The sequence below is a fragment of the Apodemus sylvaticus genome, chromosome 21 (assembly GCF_947179515.1).
Source record: "Apodemus sylvaticus chromosome 21, mApoSyl1.1, whole genome shotgun sequence".
In the NCBI taxonomy this organism is placed as follows: domain Eukaryota; kingdom Metazoa; phylum Chordata; class Mammalia; order Rodentia; family Muridae; genus Apodemus; species Apodemus sylvaticus.
The window spans coordinates 34,898,923-34,924,177 of NC_067492.1; the positions used below are offsets into that span (position 1 = coordinate 34,898,923).

Genomic DNA, 25,255 nt, shown 5'->3' on the forward strand with positions numbered 1-25,255 from the left:
GGAGGAAAGGGGGAGAGGGATAGGGAGAAGGTGAGGGAGGGGCTGGGCCTGGTGTTTGAAACCTCAAAGTTCACCCAAAGTGACACACCTCCCCCAACAAGGCCACACCTTCTAATCATTCCCAAACAGTTCCACTAATTGGGGACTATTAAACAAATGAGTTTAATGAGTCATTCTCATTCAAACTACCACAGTGGTGTGTGTGTGTGTGAGAGTGTGTGTGTGTGTGTGTGTGTGTGTGTGTCTCTGTGTCTGTGTGTCTGTGTGCACGCGCTCACCTGTGCATTCATCTGTGGGGGCCAGAGCCCAACATTGGGTATCTTCTGGTATTGCTCCGAGCTTGGAGATCACCATTTAGTGTAAGACTGGCCAGCGAGTCCTCTGTTCCACCTGGTCCTACCCTTCGGTATTGAGCTTACAGGCACACACTGTTGTGTCCAACTTTTACATAGACACTAAAGGTATGGATTTATGCTTGCCTGATCATCACTTGAGCAACTGGGCCAGCTCCACATGAAATATTATATACCTCTATTTTAGGATTGTCACAATCAAGCCAGTTACCACATTTATAGTTTCACATAGTTATCCTTTATTTCACCTGTTCCAACACTGCAGACCTGTTCTGTTGGCAACTTTCGAGTACAGGCCTCATTGCTGTTACTGACAGCCACCATGTTGAACAATGGATCTCAGGACTCAGTCATCTGCCCAGGTGAAGCTTTGCTCCCCGGTGCTGCATTTCTCCATCCTTTCACCCCAGGCCCTGGCACCCACTGGTCTGGTCCTTGCTTCTGTGGACTTTTCAGATTCCATACATACATGTTATAAGATAACTGTAATTCTGTGCCTGCTTATTTCCCTGAGATAATGTGACGATGCAGATTCATCAGCACTGTCACAAACGGCAGGCCTTCCTTCTTCACAGCTCAGTAATATTCCAGGGTGCATAAATACCATGTTTTCATTACCCCTTCATCTATAAATGGGCACTTAGGTTAATTCCATACAGTAGCTATTTAGGATCACACTGTAAGAGAAAAAGAATGCATTTATCTCTTTGATGTTCAGATTTCATTCCCTTGGCGGTGTTCTATTTTTAAGTCTTTCTTGAGGGACCCACATGGTTTTCCAAAATAGCGACACCAATTTAAGCCCTTCCATCTCTGCACAGGGGTTTCTGTCTCTCCACACCCTCACCAATGTTTGCTTGTCTCCTGGCTTTTTTTTTAGCAGCTGTCCTAACAGATGGTCAGGATGCTGAATGTGATTTCTGTGTATCTGCCAACCACTTGCGTGTCTTCTTTTGAGAAATATCTACCCAGGCCCTTTGACCATTTCAAATTTTTAAAAATTGCAGTATCTGTTTTTTAACACAGGGTCTTTCAGTGTAGTCCAGGCTAACCTCAAGCTTGCTGTCCTATCTCCGTCTCCCGGGATAGCAGGCACATTCCATGTCCCCAGCTCTTAGTGCACTTGTTTTGAATGATATAGCTTTTCTCCTGGCTGTTTGAGTTGAGCTGAGTTGAGGGTATTCTGCAAATGCCTGCTCCCACTCTGCAAACCACTCCTGATCCTGTCATTTCCTTGTGAGTGTGTTTAGTCAGCTCTCTTCTCCACAGGCCGGCACTGTGCAAAGCTCACAGCCCACTGGTTTGTTTTTTGCTTTTGTCTCTAAGCTTTGGAGCCGGGTTTTTAAAAGTCCTAAAATGTCAATTCTCCCCCATGTTTTCCTCTACAAACTGCAGTCTACAGTTTCAGGCCTTAGGTTTAAGCTTTACTCCATTTTGAGATACCTTTGAATACAGCGTGAGAACGGGATCTTCTGCATGCGGATATCCAGTTCCCACCCCCAACCCCCAGCATGGACTAAAGGGACTGTTTCCTCCTGGAGTTCTCTTGGCAGCTTGACCACAAATGTGCATGGGCTCTATTCTATTTGACTGGCCTAAATATCTATTTTTATTCCAGAACCAGGCTGTTTTGATTACAATAGTTTTGTAGGACACTTTGAAATAAAACAGGGACAGGCCTCTAGCTTTGTTATTTGGGGGGGGAGGGCAAAAAATTTTGCTTGATTTGGAATTTTCTGTAGTTCCATTTTAGGATTTTTTTCCTTTTTTCTATGAAAAAAAAGACACAGATTTTTTGTTTGTTTGCTTGTTTTTGAGACAGGGTCTTATTCTATAGATAAGGCCAGCCTCAAATATAGAAGCTCATTGGCCTCTGCCTCCTAAAGTGTTGGGATTAAAGACATGTGCTGCCACACCTACAGCCATTATTATCATATTATTTGCCTTTCAATTTTTGATAGGTGGGCATAGCATATAATCTGTAGATTAAGAATTAAATATTTTAACACTAATTCTTTCAACCCCAAACAGAGACTATTTCCCCAGTCATTAGCATCTCCCTTCATTACTGTTCCATGGCTTTTAGTTGATAAATGTTTACCTTTCTGATTAAACTTATTCCTGAGTATTTCTGTGCTACTGTTATGAGATTGTTTTCTTGATTGCCTTGTTCACGTAGTTTGTTGTTACTATATAGAAATGCTGCTAATTTTCTCTGTGTATATATTCAGGTGTGTCAAAATGTGTGTAGATACATGTGCATGTGCCTACGTGTGCATGTGTGTGTGTATGTGTATCCATATGTGTGCCTGTGAACATGCCAGAATAGTGCTGGGGTTGTGGCTCAGTTGGTAAGGTTCCTACCTAGTGCACACAAAGCTCTAGGTTTAATCCCCAGCACTACATAAAGAAGGTAAAGGACAGCACCTGGGCTTTGGTGGAGGCAGTAGGATCAGGGGTTCAAGGCCATCCTCTGCTATACAGTGAGCTAAATGTCATCCTTGGCATTATGAGACCCTGACTCAAAAGCAAGTTGGCAAGTCTGTTGTGAGTACATGCCTACAGAAGTAAAATCTAGAATTTGGAGAGGGAGCTATACAGCAGGGTTCATAGCAGCATTCTTCACAATAGGCAAAGGATAGAAAAGTCCTATATGTGCATCCACGAATGGATGGATGGATGGATGGATGGATGGATGGATGGATGGATGGACGGATGGATGGACAAAATATGGTATGTAGGAAGGAATGAAGTACCTAAGGAGATGCTCAGTGGATAGAGTGGACAATGTGAAAACTTGAGGGCCAAAGTCCACATGATCCCAGGTGGCTATGATGACCCACTTATAATCCCAAGGCTCAGAAGCAGAGGCAGGGAACTCCCGGAGCTGACTGTGGTTACGAGCCTTATTGGAGCTCTCCGGGCTTGATGGAGAGACTCCGCCTCAGTGGATACTGTGGAGAACAATTAAGGAAAACTCCAGATGTGAGCCTCAGGCACCCCACCCCCTACACATACATAAGGAATGAAGTTCCTACACATGCCCCAACACACACAAACATTAAAGATAGCACATGAAGTGTCAAACACAAAGGGACAGAAAGTGTGTGGATCTAATTGTGTGCGGGACCACAAGTAACCACATTCCTCAAAATGGAAAATAGAATGGTGTCGGTTAACAGAGGGCATGGGTGTTACAGTTTGATAGAGGAAGTTTCCCTTTAAAAAGATGAAAACCCTCTGGAATCAGACATAGCACTGCACACTTTTAATTTCAGCATGTAAGAGATGGAGGTAGGGGCTGGAGAGATGGCTCAGCAGTTAAGAGCACTGACTGCTTTTCCAGAGGTCCTGAGTTCAAACCCCAGCAACCACATTGTGGCTCACAACCATCTGTAATGAGATCTGACTCCTTCTTCTGGAGTGTCTGAAGACAGCTACAGTGTACTTACACATAATAAATAAATCTTTAAAAAAAAAAAAGAAATTCTAAAACAGGAGACAGAGGTAGGAGGCTCACCACAGGTTTGAGGCCAGCCTGGTCTACATAAGTTTCAGGCCAGCCCTCTGGGACTGCTACATAAGGAGATCTCCTGCTTCAGAAAAAGAATTCTCTGCAGAACAGTGGTGATGTTGCACAACACCAATATATTAGCACCACTGAACTGCTGCTTAGAGACTTTAAATGATAAAAGGGGGGTGTTGTGTGGATTTATCACAATAGGAATAAATGAATGGATAAGGCAAACTAATAAAAATGGCAGCATAAGGAACTCTAAAAGTCTGCCCTTCCATTAAAAACAAGTGCATCTTCTTTTTTTTTTAAAGATGTATTTATTGTTATATCTAAGTACACTGTAGCTGTCTTCAAACACACCAGAAAAGGGCATCAGATCTCTTTATGGATGGTTGTGAGCCACCATGTGGTTTCCAGGACTTGAACTCAGGACCTTCGGAAGAACAGTCAGTGCTCTTAACCGCTGAGCCATCTCTCCAGCACACAAGTAAAAAACCTAACAAAAACCATTAGGGTTAAGTTTTTCAGAACTCTGGGAACCAAGGTCTTAACAGAACCAGAAGAATGCCTAGAAAGAAAAATCACCCAGTCCACAGGAAGGCAGCTCTGTGGTGTCTGGCTACAACTTTCAACAAAGAATCATGTGACACACAAAGAACTAAGAAAGGATGGTCTGCATGCAGAAGACCTACACAGTGCTAGGGATGAACCCAGGCCCCACCACTGAGCCACAGACCCCCCCCAATTAGCTATTTTCAGAATATTCAAACAACTAAATAATAAAAAAAATAATAAAATTATGGGAACAGTGAATGAACAGATAGACACTATTGGTGACTAAAAAGCTAGAACACACAAAAGGACCTAAATGGGAATTTTGTAGCTGAAAAGCATAACACCACCCTAGCCCCCAAATTCCATAAAGCATTTCAGTTGCAGATTAGAATAGCGAGGAAAAGGATAATTTCCTCAGGATATCATCGGGCCTGAGAAACAAAGATACTGGGATACCACCAAGTGTATCAACATGTGTGTAATGAAAAGAGAGAGATAAAGGGGCAGAAATAGTCCTGGTTACAATGGCCAGAAAAGTCCCAGATGTAATGAGAATGTGACGACTCCATACAGGCAGGAAGCCCAACAAGCTTAAGGCAGATAAATACGAACCGTCACATTAGTCACGATAGCCCCAAAGTAGACACAGTCCTCTCAGGAGGGAAGAATGAATGGTGGTAATATTACATGTGTGGACATACGTGTAATGCTAGTCAGGATGGCTAGCAAAAGAAAGGAACACTGATACACAGTGACAGAGAGCCTTGAAACCATCCTGCTGTCTGTCTACGAGATGTCAGGCACAGAAAGAAGGCTGCCAAGTACACAGCCCACTTCACATGAAGGTTCAACGCAGGGAACTGCACAGAGACGCAGGGTAGACTGGTGGTTGGCAGGGCCAGAGAGACAGGAGGAACGGGACTGTAAATACCCAGAAAAATCCTGAACTATCTCTGCAAAAAATGTCAAACAACTGAATACCAAAGACAAAAGGACAAACCACTACAAACCTGGTACTTGGTCAAGTATCAGTGTATTATCCAGTTTGCTGAATCCATAAATCATAACCATAATTTTCCAGGTTTTTTTTCAAATTATTTACAATGTTTTGTTTGGAAATTGATAGTTTGAGTTAGTTGAACTAGTAGACTATATATCTTCATTTCAAATGCTGGGGGCTGCAGAATAAGTCTGTCTTTTCTTTGAAGGAGACAGTCTTTGATTTTATTTTTGTGACCTAAGACGACAAATGAGATTTTTTTTTTCTTGTGAAACGACTGATTGGGTGGGGGGGGGGGGGCTGGAGAGATGGCACAGTGGTTAAGAGCGCCAACAGCTCTTCCAGAGGTCTTGAGTTCAAATCCCAGCAACCACATGGTGGTTCACAACCATCTGTAATGGGATCTGATACCCTCTTCTGGTGTGTCTGAAGACACCTACAGTGTACTCATATATATATATATATATATATATATATATATATATATATATATATATATATATATATATAATAAAATCTTTAAGAAAAAAAACAAAAGAAATGACTGATTGATTGGTAATGACTGCCTGTTCTCAGGGGAAGGGTGCAGTGTTAGATTACTCATGTCTGCTATGAACATGGCACTGGAGAGCTGATCGTTTGCAAAGCCAGGCAATTATTTTCTTCTATCATATATCCTGATGGAGGAGAAAACAGACACCTGTCTTTGGGGGTAACAAGTGGCTTCTTTGCTTCATAGACGTAATCAAAGAGATTTCCTTCAAAAGTATTGGGCTTTTCTAAAAAAGCATTGTTTTTCTTTTTAAATAAAAGTTCATGGTTTTATAAGTAACCCTTGACCTATACTATTGTGAGTAACCCCCCCCCCCCCAATTAACTCACGAGTTCACCAGGCTAGATTTGGATGAAATCATTTCTTCAGTCTGCAGCTGTGCTCTCTGTCTATAGTGAATAGAAACAGACTCCCCAAGAAAAGGTTACTTTACAGTCCCTGCCCCCCACCTCCTGAGGGCAACTATTGCTATATCCCAGTACATCTGGGTTCATACTCTCCTGTCCACCTCCAGGTGGCTGACTCTAGGGAAGTGACCTATCCGAGCCATTGTGTCCTTGTCTGAGAAACATTTCCTTTGCTCTTCCAGGGAGGGTATGGCTGGGGAGTGAGAAACTGCACAGGAAAAAGGTCTTGGGGATTTTCACCATCAAACAATGGCCAGACCAGTTCTCACTGGCCAAACCCATTCTCCCAGAGGACATCAGAGGCCAGTAGTAGACAGCCATTGCTTTCTTACGATCCACATTCTTTCCCCCCAAAACTGCCTGTCTTCAGCCACTATGATCCACCAGGTAGGTCTCTTCTGAGAGCCCATGCCAGCAGCCTGCAAGCTCTCTGTGTTTCTAGAGTTACGTCTTACCATGACATCAGTTCTCATTTAGTCGCAGTGGTTGTGCAAAGTCAAGGCAGCCGGAGAGTGGATCCCACCTGGCCACATGGTTTCTCAGAGTCTGTCCAGTAGTGTAGCATGGACTCACAATCTGGAAGTCTCCAAGAAACCATCCTGGCAGGGGGACTCAAGATATGCTTACTCTGAAAGGCAGCTCGTATAAATGGGGGCAGATGCTGAGCAGGAGGCTACAACTGAGGACCTTGTCATCTTGCAAAGGGGAAGTCTTAGTCATACACAGAAGGCATTTTCCAAAATAACCCTGTCAAGGTCAGGCAATTTATACATTCCTCCTGTTCCTCTTAAGTTCTCAGGTCCAAATGTTTGCTGAGAGATGCCGTGGTAACCATGACGCCACAATGGAACATTCTTCCCAAGGTGTAGAAGAAACTCCGCTGTAGGGCTCTGCTGCACAAGGTCACAGTGAGTTCATCTCTCCTTTAGTCGGAATAGTTCCCAGAAGAACTCAGAGCATCATCCTGAGGACAAAAGAAACATCTCATGTCATGAGGGGAACATGGTGACTTAGAACTGTGCACACAGTTTCCTTAGGTCATGTGCACAGTCTGAGGCACCAGGATATGAGGTGATGCTCCCAAGGGTTTAGGGGGTTCAGAGAGTTTTGGGCTTACATTTCAGATTCACTGCTTAGTTGCTGTGTGACCTTGAGCCTGTTACTCCATGTCTCTGGGTGTCCATTTCTGAGTCTGTAAAATTGTGATTGTGAGAGTGTCTGTGTCTAGGGTGTCTCTATGAACTGTACAGAGCAAATGCTGGGACTGTCACCAGTGCTGACATCCTAGCAACACTTGATGTGAGGTTTTTGTTTGTTTTTTGTTGTTGTTGTTATTGTTGTTCTTGTTTTCCTTTTGTTTTGTTTTCATTTTTCAAGAAAGGGCCTCTCTGTGTAATAGTCCTGACCATCCTAGAACTCATTCTGTAGACCAGATTGGCCCCTCTCACTCACAGAGACCCGCCTGCCTCTACCTCCCTAGTGCTGGGATTAAAGGCATGCACCGTCACTCCCAGCCCTGATGTGAGTTTTACTAAGAGAGAGACCTCACAGTAAGGCGCTAAGCCCCCCGGGATAGCTCCCACCAAAGCCCTGTCTTCTCTTTCAGCAGTGTTTTATGGCTATAGAGTCAAGGCAAGGGTTGAATTCCACAAATCAAAAGCCAACCCTTTTTAGAGAACCAACTCTCTAGCACAACCCCAGGCTGCTCTGAGAAGACCACTGGAAAAAAATAATAAAAAGCAGACTACCCTCTCTCCTTGGGCCATCTCACAAGCTGCTAGCCAAGCATTGCAGCTAGACAACCTCTTCCTTGCCCATACCTGCACGGAACCCAGCGCTGGACATGTGACAGGTCAGTTTACCCCATCTGGGAACCTTGATGGCCAAAAGGAACAGGCTTCTACAGTGGGGATCACCCCCACCCGGGGGAGCTGGGGAGCCGGGGAGAGTGCCTGTGGACGGTGATGGAGTCATGAGTCTTCTGTCTTCCCAGCTGCTCATGGTGGTCGCTGAGCCTCTCTCTGGGGATGGCAGGGATGAGAGGGCTGCTGCTGCTGCTGCTATACATGTCCCACTCGTCATCTGCCAGTGAGTGTGCAGCTCCCTTCCCAAGTGACAGGTGGAGCCTGGGGCGGGGCGGGGCAAGGTGGGGTGGGGTGGGGTGGGGTGGGGCGGGGTGGAGGGTCATCCAGGAGAACAGGGAGGCCCTAAATGCCCAGAGAGGGACTCCCTGGCCAAGGAAGACCATCCCCAGCCCTTTGTCCTAGGCAGCCTGTGGGAGTGGCAGGGACTAGGAAATGCAGTGTCAGGGCATGGTTGTGGGTCTGCTTCTAAGGGTGAGACACAGGAAAATCAGCAGTAAGGCCCAGAATGGCCTGGGGGGCAGAAGTGGCAGAGTGAGAATTGCTTCCACAGAGGCAGAAGCTTCAGAGTGAGAACTGCCTCAACCTTGCCCTCCTGGAGCGCTCTGAACTCTGCAAATTGCGAGCCTCCTCAGGACTAGTCCCACAGTGGCAGAGGTTTCTCAAATTGCAAAAGTGGCTGCTATTGTCCCCTCCTCCCTTCCCTTGCCTGTAAACCGCTCAAGACTAACAAGTCCCAGCCTAGGAAAGGGCAGGTAAACAAGGGACAGCTGAGACAAGTAGATTCTGTCTCCCTTTGCTTGCCACTGGTTAGAACACACACACACACACACACACACACACATACACACACAGTGCAAAGACCCCACACCATCTTCAGCCTCCTCCATTTCCCCTGCCAAGGAGATCAAGAGATGCCCAGAAACAGACATGGCATCTCTCCTGCTAAGCCATAGCTGAGACCTGGGGGTGTGGGGGGGGGGGGACTCTTGCTCTCTGGACCAAGTTTCCTCATCCTGACATTATCAATGGAACAGGGGCCCAAGGCAGGGCCTCTGCACAATTACTCTACTACCCAGGTACTTACCCAGCACTCAAGTGGCATTTTGGAAAATGGAATGTGGTCATATACATGGAGGTTCTTGGCTTGGGAAGGATTGGCTAATGCCTGCATTATAGATGACTAGTTTCTCTAAAGAAAAACCGAGGCATAGACAAGGAATTTCATTGTTGGTATTTCTGAAGTGGTTAGTGGCTTTAGTGTTCTCCCAGTGAAGTCTGTGGATGGAAATTTGGTCTCAGGACACCCCATGATGACGAGGTCCTCTGTGTTCTTTTATGTTGTTTGTTTTGTTTTGAGACAAGAGTCTCACTACATAGCATTGACACTTTGGTGCTCACTAGGTAGACCAGGCTAGCTTCGATCCACCTGTCTGTACCTCCTGAGTGCTGAGATTAAAGGTATATGCTGCCATACCTGGCCCTTTCTGAGTTCCTGGCAATAGTGTAGATGTCAGTGGACGCTGTGTTTTGGAAATGTCTTTGCTTGCCAACATCGTAGGTCACCATCGGAAGAAGCCCTTCTATTCTTCCTGTTTTCTCATCTAACACTCAGTATCCTCTGGGTCATATCTCTCTGCCACAGACCCTCAGAGTCCATCCCTGCATGCTTAGTTCTCAACCCAGGGCCTGGCAGGCAGGGCTCTGTGCAGGTAGATGAATGGCCAAAAGGCATTCACTGGGAGTCCAGTACACAGGTCTGCTACGGGTGCCTGCTACACAGCCTGGAGACCCAAGGCCGCCAACACAGAAGTGAGCATTGATTTGAGAGCGAGCAGGAAGTTGGCTTACATTTTTGGAAACAGAATTGCCAGTGTTGCCCCCAAGGCTTAGGACAGTCATTTATAGAGCTATAGATTGCCTAGTCCCATAATCTCCCGTATGATCCTACAACAGTCCCAGGTGGTGTACAGCCAGGCCCACGACTACACCCTTCAAAAGAAAACAGCGTTAGAGAGAGTAGTGGCTTGCCCAAGATCTCAGCACACTAAGAGATTAACTTGACTTTGAAGTCTGCATCCAGGCACTTCACAAATACACATCTACCCTGGTAAATGTTTAGCGGGTGCAATATCTAGAGGTTCTTGTAGATGCCTGGTACTCTCAGGATAGAGAATCTCTATACCCTGACTCCACAAGGAGCGGAGGAACCCTGTGGACACTAGAACTCAACAGAGCAAGGTATATCAACGGCAGAGGGAGGACTCGGAACAATAGAGGGTGTCAGCAACTTGGGGAACAACAGTTCATGGAGTTGCCGTCTTGTTAGGGATGATGCCAGGAAAGTGGGGGCTCAGCTAGGCTCACCCCACCCAGCACTATAAGGAAGTCAGTCTCTGGCCTTGCCTTCTCCCTTCTCTTGCTTCCATGATCTTTCCTGTTCTAACAGTCTCCAGGCTTGTATGAATATAGACCGTTAAGGACAATACAGGTCCATCCAACCTCAGGCTGACAGAGGGGACTTATCACTTAAGCAACATTGTATTCTTCTGGAAACAAAAAAATCCAGGCTTCCCTGGAGACTGCTCGGCTGGACAGTCTAGAAGGAAGAGGCTGAGCAGGATGGAGAAGGGGGACAGAGACAGCTTCCACATGCCAAGACTTTTTATCTCCTCCATGGCAGGAGGTCAGGGAGTCGATAACGGACGAAGTCATTTTATTCGTGCACCGGATAACTTACTGAACACCCACCCGCTAGATATCAGACACCACGCTAGCTCCTAGGAACACACTAATAAGCAAGACAGACCTGGTAGGAGGAGCCATGCATGCCAGAGGCTTGCAGGGCATGCAGGGAAAGGCAAGAGTGAATTTAAAGCTAGGGTGAGGGTGTGTGGTCCTGGAACACAGATCACCACTAGGTAAGTGGTGGAGTTTGGATTCCTCTGCCCTGTCTCCATATGCTTGCCTCCTGTGTGATGTAGACAGGTGCTACCTGGCCTAAAGCCGGGAGTTCTCCATCCACCTTAGCAGTGCCCATCTTCAGGCATATGGGAGAATTGTCCCATAGTATGTTAATGCTGGTGGTGTTCAAATCGTTGGGCCTCAAGACCCTTTCATACTCTTAAGTTACTGGGGGCCCCTAGTTTTGCTGGGAGTGGTGCTTTGTTCTAGTGTTACTTCTGTTGCTAAACAACCCACCAGAGGGGTTCAAGAAGATAGTCATATCACGCCCATAGTCAAGAGCTGCCTACTTGTTCTCTCAGCTAGCTTTCTTTGCTATTTTTTTCTTATTAACAAGGTTTTACTATGTGGCACTAACTGGCCAGAACATGCTCTGCTCACTCTGTAGACCAGGCTGGCCTCAGACTCACAGAGATTCCCCTGCCTCTGCCTCCTGCATGCTGGGATTAAAGATGTAGACCACCACCCCTACAATTTCTGTGCCTCCCCCCCCCAAGAAATGGCACCGCCCAGTGGGACCCCTTTCTTCTTATATCAATTAGCAATTAAGACAGTCCTCAATAGACATGCTCTCAACCCAACCTTATCTAGATAATTCTTCATTAAGACTCTCTTCCAACGGTTTCTGTCTAAACAGGAACCTGTCGCACTTTCCTTTCACAGAAGACTTCATATGAGATTTTTTTTCTACTTCTATTATGTTTGATGTTCCAAATACATTTTTAAAACTGGTTTTTGTTTTAAAAAAAAAAAGACTCTTCCAAGTGATTCTAGGTTGCATCAAGTTGATAATTAAAACTAACCACCACAGACTTTATTTTTCACACTTACCAAAGTAGAAATTAAACTAGAGAAAGCAAACACACAAGGATATACAAATCCATGCATACATTTGGCCATCGGAGTGCTCACATCCCAAATCTGGAAAACTGCACCATACGCTTGTGAGAGCAGAATTGAAGAAGCACGCGACAGCTTTTCCCTGAAGGTCAGGTCTAGACTCTACAGGATGCCTATGGGTCCCGTTACCACCTGCTTTTGTACTAAAGATGCCAGACAAGGCCTAGCAAGAGGTGCTGCGCTTGGCAGAGACGAGGCAGTAGCAGAGGCTAGTGAGGCTTTTTACAAGGTTCAGAGAGGCTGCCAAGTGGCTTTAATGTGGAAGATCTCCTGGGAAAAACAAAGCATTGGGGTGGTAAAGTGAGCCCCAAGGAGTCCCAAGGTCTGGGGTGGGAATGGCGGTGTTCACAGGGAGTGGGGGTTGGGGGGGTTAGCTCCTTGCCACACGGTGAGGCCTGTGCTCCCTCTGCAGTTTGCGGCATCCAGAAAGCCAACATCGTGGACCAGTTAGAGGAAAACCTCGTGAGCAGCACCGAGTTCCCCTGGGTGGTGTCCATCCAGGACAAGCAGTACACTCACCTGGCGTTCGGTTGCATTCTCAGCAAATTCTGGATCCTGAGCACCGCCTCCGCTCTCCAGCACAGGCCAGTGCTCCCGTGTGTGAGGGTTGGGAATGGGCTGTGTCCTGTAGGGGCCTGCAGGATGGACCCTGCGTGTGTGCGCCTGCGTCGAGGTCCTGAGATCACCAGTGGCTCTTGGGACTTTGCTATAAGGACCGAGGGTGCCTCCAGGGAAAAGGAAGACGCCATTTGTTGTGTCTAGGAAGTCCACTTGTGATTTTTTTTTTAATAATACGTACCAACTTGTTTTTTTTTTTAAAGATTTATTTATTATATGTAAGTATACTGTAGCTGTCTTCAGACACACCAGAAGAGGGCATCAGATCTCTTTATGGATGATTGTGAGCCACCATGTGGGTGCTGGGATTTGAACTCATGACCTTTGGAAAAGTAGTCGGTGCTCTTACCCATTGAGCTATCTCTCCAGCCCCCACTTGTGATTTTTGTCACAACCACGGAGGGGTGGGTTCTTTGATTATATACACCGGGTGTCCTTCCAGGATAAGTTAAAGAAGTCAACAGGAAGTCTTGACAAGCCCTGTCAAGACACCCAGGGCTTCACAAATGTCATCGCTACAGAGAGAAGCCCACAGAGAAAAGTGGAAAGAAATCAGAGCTGCTTTCAGAATGTTTTTCTCTGGGTGCTAAGGACACCCATGGCTCCTTTTCTCTAATTGCACTTACATATGGACCCCAAATTATATACCATAAGCTCAAATTCTTACAAATGAGAAAAAAATCATATGACTAAAGGATTTGGCAGCTGGGCAGCAGTGGTGCATGCCTTTAATCCCAGCACTTGGGAGGCAGAGGCAGAGGCAGGTGGATTTCTGAGTGTGAGACCAGCCTGGTCTACAGAGTGAGTTCCAGGACAGCCAGGGCTACACAGAGAAACCCTGTCTCAGAAAAAAAAAAAAAGAATTTGGCAAATATTCTAAAAATATTTTCATAAGTATTGTAGAATACCTTACTTCTAATACAATGAACTTAACTTTTGAGAATTAGCACGAAGAAGGGAATTTCAAACTCTTGGAAAGAAAGGGTTCATGTACAAAGTTGTTCATTGCATGGCTACTAACACTGAAAATGCCAGAAAGAAAGTAACCCCCTAAGGGACATTATGACACAGGCCTGTGATCTCAGCACTCGGAAGGGGGATGCAGAAGGACCAGGAGATGAAGGTCCTTGTTGAGTTTGAGGCCAGCCTGGGCTACATGAGACTTGGCCTCAAATCTGAACACAAACAAAACAAAAAACAACCAAAACAAAAAGCAAACATCAGTTATTCAGTTTTTTGTTTGTTTGTTTGTTGTGTGTGTGTGTGTGGGGGGGGGGTTCGAGACAGGGTTTCTCTGTGTAGCCCTGGCTGTCCTGGAACTCACTCTGTAGACCAGGCTGGTCTCACATCTCAGAAATCCGCCTGCCTCTGCCTCCCAAGTGCTGAGATTAAAGGCGTGCGCCACCACCGCCCGTCTCAGTTGTTCAGTATATCAGTCACAGATAAACAAGTAATAACTTCTTGCATACCCTGTATGTGAGATAGTAAAATAGCATAGGGATTTGTTTGTAGTGCTTGTGTGATGGGCACATGTGTGTGATTCCTGTTTGCGTGTCTAAGGGTGGCATGTAGTGTCTTCCTCCATTGTTTTCCACTTTACTGAAGCAGGGTCTTTCATTGAATCCAAAGCCCACTGATTGGGCTCGTTTGTCCAGAGTTCCCTGTCTCTGCCTCCTGAGACTAGGACTGCGGGCAAGCTACTTAGCTTTTATCTGGGTGCTAGGGACCCAAACTCTGGTCCTAATGCTTGCAAAGAGAGTGCTTTATCCACTGAGCCATCTTCCCAGCCCGAAAGTAGAATTAGCTTAATTGGCTAAAGAAATTAAAATGAAGACATGTGATAGGATATTCTGTAGCTGCTGAATTTTTAATACTTGCTTTATGTATTTTAAAATTACTTTTATTATTCTTTTAGAGCGCGTGTAAAATAATGGGCTTCATGTGGTGTTTATTTATTTTTTTTAAGATTTATTTATTTATTTTATTTATATGAGTACACTGTTGCTGTCTTCAGACACACCAGAAGAGGGCATCAGACCATTACAAATGGTCGTGAGCCACCATGTGGTTGCTGGGAATTGAACTCAGGACCTTTGGAAGAGCAGTCAGTGCTCTTAACCGCTGAGTCATCTCTCCAGCCCTTTTATTTATTTATTTTTTAATTAAATATTTTTATAAAATATATTTTAATCATGTTTCCCTCCCTCCAACTTCTCTCCAACTCTCCTCCTACTCAACTCTCTTCATTCAAAAGCAAAAACAAAATCTCACAAAAAACGAAAATCAAAACAAGCAGAAGATCAATGAAATTTAAAAAAAAAAAAAAGTCAAACAAGACCAAAGTCGAACAAAAGATTCCACAAAAATACCACTGAGTTTGATTTGTGTTGGCCAACTATTCCTGGACATGTGCCTTCCCTAAAATGTGGTTGATATACCCAGAACCCAGTGTCTCCACTAGAGACAACTGATTTTCCCTTTGCCAGCAGGTCTCCATTGCAAATGGCCCCTTGGTTAGGGCCGCTGCCTGTAGGTCAAGAAGGAATCAAACCTGCTGATACTCTAACCTGGAACTTTCTGTGTCTGCTTCCCATTCTCAGGGCTGGGACCCTGTCTGGCTTAGACCGGTGTAGGTCCTTTACACACTGCCACAGTCTCTAAGTTTGCATGCACATCAGTTCTGTTGTGTCTGGAAGGCATTGGTTCCTTGGAGTCATCCATCACCTCTGGCTCTTCCAATCCACCTCTTCTTCCTTATAGATCCCTGAGCCTTGAGAAGGAGGGGGTGTAATGAACACATCTCATTTAGGACTGAATACTCTCAGACTTTTACTCCCTGCACATTGTGGGTCTCTGTCTTAATTCCCACCTACTACAAGAAAAACCTTTTTTAAGAAAGATTTATTTATTATTATATGTAAGTAAACCATAGCTGTCTTCAGACGCGCCAGCAGAGAGCATCAGATCTCATTACATATAGTTATGAGCCACCATGTGGTTGCTGGGATTTGAGCTCAGGACTTCTGGAAGAGCAGTCGGTGCTCTTAACTGCTGAGCTATCTCTCCAGCCCAAGAAAAACCGTCTTTGATATGGTTTGCTTAAGGCACCTATCTGTGTGTATGTCATTAGGAGTCATTTTATTGCTGCATTCCTTTAGCAGAACAATAGTATTTCTCCCTAGGCCCGTGACCCACCTCGTCTCAGGTTCTTGGCCACTTTGTATCAGGTATGGGTTCTGTTTTGTGGAGTTGGTTGGTTACTCCCATAGTTGTGCCACTGTCACACCAGTCTTGCAGGCAGGTTGCTGTTGTAGGTCAGGGTTTATAGTTGGGTGACATTCATGATTACCTTTCTCCTCTGGTACTGTGCCGAATATCATCCAGAACCATGAACACTAGTCAGTATGAGTGAAGCTGCTATTTAGGCACCAGATCAACTTCTCCTTGTTCAAAGACTTAAGTGATGTCTTTCTTCAGCATTATGGCTGTAATTACCATAAAGTTGTAGAGAGTAACCAACAGCCTTAGCAATACTTTCTGATCTTTGGGGATCCCATGGGATTCCTTTGGCCAATGACTCAGTAATATGTAACCCATCCCTGACAATGAAGTTCACTTGGTGCCATGTGATGTCTAGTTCCATTTATCCTGCTTCTGCCTCCAACACTTCCACCACAATTTTCTGCTCCTCAATAATGAAGCAGGCCTGATTGTCCAGGGACACACTTAGCACAGATGCCACTGCCGATGTGCTTCTGTGTTTTAGGCAGTCTCCTAAAGTCTTAGGTCTTCCAACATGAAGCCCTCACAGTCTGGGCGCATACATACAGATTTGGGTGCTTTCCAAACCTTCTTGGTGTAAAGGTAAACAGTTGTATTGCCAGGGGTTTGAGATATCCTAGTTTTGCCCAAGGTTGTATTGAAGGAAAGCCTACAATACTGTGTCCAACTCTGGACCATTCTGAGTATCTCTAAGCACTGGAAATTATGTTTAAATAGAAATCCATGAATACAGGTGACTATCCACCATGAAAACATTCCTCAGTCACTAGTTTCCGTCCTTCCTGTGTTTCTCTTAAAAGTTTTTTTATGTGTTCATGGATGTCTATACATCTTTCCATATTGATTCTCACGTTTATTAACACAGACAGAATCCTTTCTCCTTTCGTTAGCTCAGGTTTCCATAACAAAATGTTGTAGACAGGGAGGGTTAGCCACAAAGTCCAAGGTTAGTGTGCCAGCATGTTGGCTTCCTTCTAGCTGTGTCTTCACATGGCTATTTCCCTCTGGGTGAAAATAGGACAGAAAAGAGATGTGGAAGGCTCCTAACATCAACCCGTCTCTCTCTCTCTCTCTCTCTCTCTCTCTCTCTCTCTCTCTCACACACACACACACACACACACACACACACATATATATACACACAATTATATACACATACACACATAAATGCATAAGTATATACATACACACATATACACACATACATATCACACACATATACATACATATATACACATACACACATATGTACACACATGTACATACATATATACACAGATATACACAGATATACATATACACACATACACACACACACACACACACACACATGAAAAGAAGAACTCTCACTCTCAGTTCATGTCTTCTCTGGCTCACTCTTTCTTTCCACTGAAGACTTTCTAGACATTGCTCTTTCTCTCCCATAGTTCCTCTGGCTTCCAGTATTAAATGTTTCTGTGGAGGCGTCTGAGGTGATTCTGGTTTTAAGCAGGGTGATGCCGACTGCTCATATGCCAGGGAGACGCGTGGCTCAGCCCTACTTCCCAGCCCCTGCCGTTATCCCTCATTTCACTCTCCTGAGTTTCATGAGTCGGACAAGAACTCATGTGTATGATCAAGCTTAGAGTGACGTCATCTCTGATGGACTGGATGTCCAGCTATGCCAGCTGGCTCCCATCTGTCACTCATGAGCCCCTCTTTACTCTTCCCCCTTCTGGTGGCCCCAGAGGGTGGCCCTATGTGGGTGACAGCATCCGTTTGCCTTGCCTACTGGTTCTTGATGGGTTGCATCAATGCGTCATACAATGACGGGAGGAGACACGACCATCAGGGTCTCTGTTCTCCTGAGGTGAAGTGCTGATTGGTTCCTTCATCCAAGATCCATAACTGCCTGACCCAAAATTCTTCTCACCTGGGGAGCCATCTGTGTCTGAGACCCGGGCTTTGCGAGACCACGCCTTAATGAAGACAGCGAAAGAGCGACTCAGAGTGATTCCCAACCTCAGTGCTCACACGCACACCACACACACACACACACACACACACACACACACACACACACACACACACACGAAAATGAAGACGGACGCACGAGAAAACTTTGCTAGCTTCCATCACCTTTTGGTCATTGTTGTCAATCGACTTTCTAAGGCTTTTTTTGTTGTTGTTGTTTTCTATTCTCCTGCATGCCGTTTCTAACTTGACTTTCATTCTTGACCTTTTTGCTGAGAATCTCCCCCCACCCCCAGCTTCTTCTGAGCTTATCAGCAGCAGATGTCGCCCGTCACTCCCTGCCGTCCTGCTTGGATGCTAAGTGTTCAGTCCTCTTTATGGCTTCACAGTGTGCACATTTGCTTCGAGTTCTCATAGTTTCTTGGGTGCGTCCCAAGGGACGAAGAAGAGAACACCCAGTTGAACTCCACCACTGTGATGCCATGTCTGCCCGCTCCTAAGCCATCTCATATTACCCATAGGATGTGTAAGGAGAGAAACGTCAAATTGCTAAGACTGTGAGTGAGAGCTGGTATGATTGCTACTATGTTTAAAACCACTTCATATGGAGAAAGCTATCCAGTAACATGTAGACAGATGATCTTTGGTTGGTAAGATGAATGTATTAAGACAGAAGAATCCCCCGTGAGACCTTGGGCTCACAAGGGAAAGCACAGACCTAGAAATTCAGAGGAAATTCCCTGGAGACTGAGTTCAAAGGTAGGAGTAAAAATTAACGCAGGGTTTGAACAGATGCCTCAGCGGCTAGAATGTTTCTTGCTCTTCCAGAGAGCTTAAGGGTGATTCTTAGTGATATTAAGTAGCTCACAACCACTCCAGAGCCAAGAAATCCAATGCCTTCTTCTGGCCTTGGGAGGTATATAGCAGCACACGTTCACACACACACACACACACACACACACACACACACACACTAAAAACAAAAACAAAATACCCAAGGGGGTGGTTTGGATGAGCATGCCAGGTTGGAAATAAAAGCCATGAGAAATGAGGGAAGTGGGATGCTTCTTTGCCGCCTTGACCTTTCAAAGTCCCTTTTGTTGTCACTCTCTAGGAAGGAGGTTATTGCCGTTGTTGGTATATCTAACATGGATCCCCGACAGACTGACCACAGAGAGTACTCAGTCACTACCATCATCCCCCACGAGAACTTCAACAACCACTCAATGAGCAATGACATAGCCCTCCTGAAGACAGACTCTGCCATACATTTCAACGACCTGGTCCAGGCCATCTGCTTCCTGGGCAAAAAGCGACATAAACCACCAGCCTTGAAGAACTGCTGGGTAGCAGGATGGAATCCCACGACTGCAGTTAATGCATTCCTTCTCCTAGAGGATGCTATGTGTGTGCTGGCAGTGTGTGTGTGGGGGGGGGGGGGACTCAGATGGACTTCCTTAGGGTCCTTAATCAATCAGGGTGCTTGATGTTTAGGGTTGATTCCTAATGTTTGCCTTTGTGGGTAGGCTCTCCTCCCCCTCCTCCTCCCCTTCTTCCCCTTCTTCTTCCTCCCCCTCCTCTTCCTCCTCCTTCTTTCCTTCTTCCCTCTCCTTTTTTCCTTTATTTTCTTCCTCCTCTCCTCCCCTCTCCCTCCTTCTCTTCCTCCCCCTCCTCTTTCTCCTCCTTTTCTTCTCTCCTCCTTTTCTTCTTTGCTCTCCCTCCCTCCCCATTTTCTCCTCTCTCTCTTCCCACTCCCTCCCCTCCCCCTCCTCTTCCTCCCCCTCCCTCTCTTCCCCCTCCTCTCCCTTCCCCTTTCCTTTCTCCCTCCTCTCCCCTCCCCTCCCCTCCTCTCCTCTCTCCCTCCTCTTTCCTCCCTCCTCTTTCCTCCCTCTCTTACCCTCCCTCTCCTCCCCCTCCCCTTTCTCTTCCCCCTCCCCTTTCTCTTCCCCCTCCCCTTTCTCTTCCCCCTCCCCTCCCTCTCTTCCTCTCCCCCTTCCTCTCCTCTTTCTTCTCTATTCCCAAGTAGTAAACAAGCAGCAAACTGCCTCACCAAATGCCAGGAGTAGTAAGGGGACTAGAGCTGTGTGTACTCTTACCTAAGTCACCCTTTTTCTGCCATCTTGGGGAAGAATGAAACAAGGAAATGAGTTGACTTTAAGTGTGAAAGAAGGGTGAATTGTTCTCTGTTTGTTTACAGATTCAAAGCAAAGAGATCGTTTTCAGTAAAAACTCAGACACAGGTTCTGATTTCTCTGGGTAAATGGAGCTTTTCTGCTGGCTCCTGCTTGGCTCCGTGAGTCGCTGTTGTCTTGACACAGGATCATGTTCTTGTTACTAACTCTTGGGCTCTCTGTTGCATGGTCCAGACAGGAACTCACATGACAATGAGCATCCTGCGAAGAATCTCCGTAAAAGACATTCAAGTGTGTCCTTTAAACAGACAGTGGAACACGGAATGTGGCAGTCACATGAAGGAACCCAACAGTGTTTGCCTGGTAAGAACTTGATCCAGTAGTACCCAAATCCCAAAAGCCATCATGCGTTGCACCCGAGGGACCGAGGGATCACAGGAGCACCTCCTTACTGGACAAGGGAATGAAGGACAAAGAGACAGTGACATGAGATTCATGTCTCTGGTAGAAATAACATTTAGCAGGAAGCGGGTACTCAAAAAAATGACTGTGATATATCATGCCTATAATCCTGTAGCTCAGCAGGCCAAGGCAGAAGGATCGGGAATTTAAGACCAACCTGAACTACATAATCACATCTTAACTTGAAAAAGAAAGAAAAGTCTGCTGCAAGGACTACACGGGGTTTACTATTTTCAGTGTAATGATTAAGTATACCCAAGTCACAGATGCTCATTAGTGAGCTAAAAATGAAAGGTATGAGTCCCGCTTCCACTTGTGGGTATGTATACAGTATACAAGTCTACAGGGTTGGAGCCACCGTATCCAGCATCCATGGAACCTAGATTCTCTTTTGATGCAGTTTGCCAGGAACTGGGGATTTCTTCTGTAAGAACCCCTGCTCTCTACACAAACAAGTACTGCAGAGAATGCTTGTCCTATGGTCTGAGAAAAATGTGCAGAATTCACTGCCATCTGGTTCAGGTCCTCTAATGTCTAAACCCAGACTAATGTGGCTTTCTAAGGCTAGTTGATAAATGTTAGAGCAAGGAGAAAAACTTCAAACTAGCAGGCAAAGTTCTCTCTCTCTCTGTCAGTCTCTCTCTCTCTGTGTATGTGTGTGAGAGAGAGAGTAAAAGAGAGACAGAGATAGACAGAGACATAATATACTTTGGGGATCAAACCTAGGACCAAAAGTATGCTAGGCAAAAGCTCTACTACTGAGCTACATCCTCGACTTAAATCTGCCTTTGTAAACGTCAATCACCTCTCTCATCTACGAATAACCCTCAAGACTCCTCTGGCCATGATGCTTTTTCTCCAAGAGGAAGACAAGGGGTTTTTTTTTTTAGAGTAAGAACACACCCCACCCGCACACACACACCTTTCTGAAAAAAAAAAAAATCTTTGGATCTCAAAGGCTTGGTGGTTCTCATTCAGCAGCAAGTTTGCTCTCCCTGAAGTGGCTCAACATTGTTCAACTGCTCTGTGCTTGGCTCCCTGCCCAGGGAGGACCTCAGTCTCTGCTGCTGCTCCTTCCTCCTCCTCCTCCTCCTCTTCCTCCTCCTCCTCCTCCTCTTCCTCCTCCTCTTCTTTTGTTTTTGTTTCTTCTGTTTTGCTAAGACAGAGTCTCTCTCTGTGTACCCCTGGCTGTCCTGGAACTCATTCTTGTAGACCAGGCTGGCTTCAAACCCACAGAGATCCCACGTGCTAGGATTAAAGGCATGTGTTACCACTGTTCTTCTTCAATTGGATGTTCTAAAAACAGTAGAAGTCCTAGCTATTTAATAAAATTCCCATAGCAGTCATCCCACCAATCCAGTAGCACACACTTCATCATACCTAAGATGCCATCAATTGTAGATGTTGGCATAATTTTACATGATGTTCAGTACAAATAGAATGATGCTGGTTAGATTTTGCCACCAACAACTCCAAAATACATCATCTTTTCCAAGATGCTAAGTGTTGGAGTATGCCTAGACCCCGGAACTATGGTATATTGTTAATGTATTAAATGATCACCCTGCAAAATTGTTGTTAACTGTGGCACCCCTGTTAAATCTTTCATATATATGTATGGAGTGCATGCAGGGTACACATGTATGTGGGTTCACGTGTGTACATCTAAAACCATTGCCTTCCTAGATGAATCCCTTACTTCTTGAGGCAAAGTCTGTTGACTGAGTCTGCAGTGTGATCATTTGATGTGGCTAGTCTGGCTAGCCTACGTGGCCCCTGTGTCTCACGCAGCCTCTGGAGCTCACCGGGCACTGACAGCATCTCAGCATCCAAGTTCCAGCCCTCAGGCTTGCTCAATACACGCTTTATCCACTGAGCCATCCTCGGCTGCTAACCTTTAGCTTTTGAACTGAATTTTGCTCACAAAACATCTAACAATGACTTCAGTATTTTGAATGTTTTCCTCTCTTGGAAATGGGATCTGGTGTCTGGATTCGGAGCACCACACTTGTCGGGTATAGAAGAAACTTCCAGCTTTGGAATCTAAGGATTTTCCCCATGGACCCAGAACAGCTGCTGTGGACCTTTACTCTTTACTTTGAAAGTTTTTACAACTCTTAGAGGTTTTGTGGGATGTCCAGGGAGAGGACCACCCAAAGAGAGGGGCCCCTCTATGTGGTAGCTGCCCCTCACCCCAGGAGGTAAGACAGAGCTGCTTCAGGGGCCCTGGGCCAATGGCTTCTGCTGCTTTTACTTCAGCAACTAAATATCATGGCTCTACTAGGTGAGGAAGAACACACATACACACACAAAAAAAAAACCTCGTTCATTCTGACCTGGGGTTAGCAGCAAAGCCATGTGCTAGCTGGCCAGGGCCGTCTGTGCCCACTACTGTGCACCAGGACCTCAAGCTGTGTGTCCCAAACTCCATCCATTTTCTTCCTCCAGAGCAGTTCTGATCAGCTGGGGGTGGGACCAGTGAGAGGTTGAGACCGCACCAGTCATCCGCAGGGGCCTCTGTGCCCCGAGCAGCCTTAGTGTGTTCCGGGTAATGGTCATTCAGCAGTCCTAGGTGGACAGCCAGAACTCTGGAATAGCCTTTCAACCATCTGCTATTTGGCAGTGTGGGGGGACACAGTGGACTGGGAAAGAAATGGAAGTACAGGGGTGCCGAGCGGGCAACGCAGAATAGGATACAGACTCTGTTACCCGTAAACTGTCTCTACCCAGGTGTGATGTTGTCTTTGCAGAATGTATGTGCCACACCTCTGCCCTGTTTCCAGTCGTTCCTTCTACCATTAACACTCATCTCTGCTCTGCCTGTCCTTCCTAAGCAAGGGGGAGTGTAGTGGGAGGGGACACCCCAGGCAGGGCCATTACCCAGGCCACAGACAGAGCAGAAAGGTCATCCTTTGCTGCTTTGCAAGAGCAACATATCATTGGCCAGCCTGCCTGGCTCTTCCATTCAAGAGGGCCATAAATTAAGGAGAGTGAATAGTCCTTCCTCTGTGTTAGACCCAAGATGGACCCTGGGATGCAAGTGGAGATTTGACACTTGCAGAAGAAGGGGGCCTTGGGTGGGACAGGTGAGATAAATGAAACCTGGTAGTCATCTTGAGCCTTCCCCCACTTTCACAACTTCCTGCAGAAAAATTACGGCCCCTATAATCCCTCCGTAGCTAATGATCGTAACTCATACTTTACTGCACGCCTGACACCAGTGCTGACCAACACTAGCTCATCTCCTGCATTGCATTTGAACCAGGCTGCTTGCCACAGTCCAAACAGCAAGAGCAACAGACCACTGGCCAGCTTACCTGGCTCTTCTAGTCAAGGGGGCTGACTGGTGAGTCTGCTAAGCCTCTGCCTTGTTGCCTTGCGTGAGATAAGGTGTGAGGCGTAGAACTCCTGACCCCCAGAGGGCTGCTCCTTCAGGAAAGGGGAAGACTGCAGCTGTGGCAGGGGCCAGGAAGCTGTAGATCCAGCTCAGCTCTACTTCCTGGGGGACACTGGGCCTCCCTCCCCTCCATCCAGCCTCTCCTTAGGAAGAAAGAAAGAAAAAGGAGGTATGATCGTTCTAACCCAGAATGGAAAGAAATGCTGGAATTTGAGGGATGGGAAGCGCAAAGATAGGAAGGCTCACAGGACTAGGAAAGCACAAGGCCGTTTAAATTGAGCCAGGAGGCTAAATTTGCATAGTACAAAGAAAAATTGGGCCAAGGAAGTAGCCCTTCTGGAGGGTGCTTGCCTTGCAGGGATTTGATCCCTGGCCCTGCACTAAAAACCAGTTGTGGTAGCTGGTACTCCCAGCACGAGGGGGTGAGTCACAAGGATCAAGAGTTCAAAGTCATTTAGCTGCATAGTGAGTAGATGTTATGAGATACAGACTCAAAGAAGCAGGCAAGAGAAAGAGAGAGGGAGAGGGGCAGAGGGAAAAAAGAGGCAGAGTGTGTGTGTGTGTATGTGTGTGTGCATGTGCCTATGTTGTAATTGGTGGTGGCTGTCTAGATTTTAAATAGTAGCCTATAATTTGCCCCATTTCCAGAGAGAATCAATGCAAAACTTTCTAAAACACACCGGTACAAGATCTGCTGAAAAGGAAGGTTTTTCTGAGACCTGAAGCCCTCTCCTGTCCTTTATCCCAGGGGGAACCAGGAAGCCCGATGATGTGTCAAGTACAGAAGTTTGATCTCTGGATCCTGAAAGGGCTCCTGACCTATGGAGGTGACTTGTGCCCTGGCCGGTTTCTGTACACCAATGTGGAAGACTACAGCGACTGGATCAAGGCCATGACGAGGAGGGATGGCCTCTCCCTATCCTCGCTCCACCTCTGGAAGAACATGGTCCCTGAGATCCCCTTTCACCAATCAAATATTGCCCTGACAAAGAATTCGTATTCTGTACATAGCTCTGCTGAATGGCCCCACTCCTACTCCCGAGGGCAAAGCGTGTCCACTGTGTACAAGCAGCAAGATGCTGGGCAGAACTTCAGGGTAAATGTGCAACCGGCAACAGGCAGGCCTTCGAAGGTGGCTATTCAACCCTTGTACTACGACTACTACGGTGGGGAGGCGGTGGAAGGCGGGGTTGTGGCTGGCCAGAACAGGCTGCATTGGTCCCAAGAAAGGATCTTGATGTCCTTCGTGCTTGTTTTCTTGGGCAGCGGTGTCTAGCTAGGAGCTAACCTACTACCACAG

At 46.1% G+C, this 25,255-nt stretch overlaps 1 protein-coding gene across 2 annotated transcripts; it reads left to right on the forward strand.

Moving 5' to 3' along the window:
* The first annotated feature begins 8,412 nt into the window (after window positions 1-8,412).
* Window positions 8,413-25,231, forward strand: Prss54 (serine protease 54). 2 transcript variants are annotated; one of them, XM_052167256.1, is made up of 5 exons: window positions 8,413-8,473; window positions 12,524-12,699; window positions 19,083-19,337; window positions 20,331-20,459; window positions 24,704-25,231. In XM_052167256.1, the coding sequence occupies exons 1-5, from the start codon at window positions 8,413-8,415 to the stop codon at window positions 25,229-25,231; spliced, it is 1,149 nt and encodes a 382-aa protein (XP_052023216.1). The 2 variants fall into 2 exon arrangements, with proteins under 2 accessions (XP_052023216.1, XP_052023215.1); XM_052167255.1 differs by having other exon boundaries at window positions 12,524-12,695; window positions 19,079-19,337.
* Window positions 25,232-25,255: the final 24 nt, after the last annotated feature.

Excerpts from the sequence above, each read along its gene's own strand:
- Prss54 (XM_052167256.1), top strand. The coding sequence starts at position 8,413 with ATGGCAGGGATGAGAGGGCTGCTGCTGCTGCTGCTATACATGTCCCAC. Across the intron at positions 19,338-20,330 it reads GATGGAATCCCACGACTGCA|ACAGGAACTCACATGACAAT; the intron begins GTTAATGCATTC and ends TGCATGGTCCAG. Across the intron at positions 20,460-24,703 it reads AACCCAACAGTGTTTGCCTG|GGGGAACCAGGAAGCCCGAT; the intron begins GTAAGAACTTGA and ends CCTTTATCCCAG.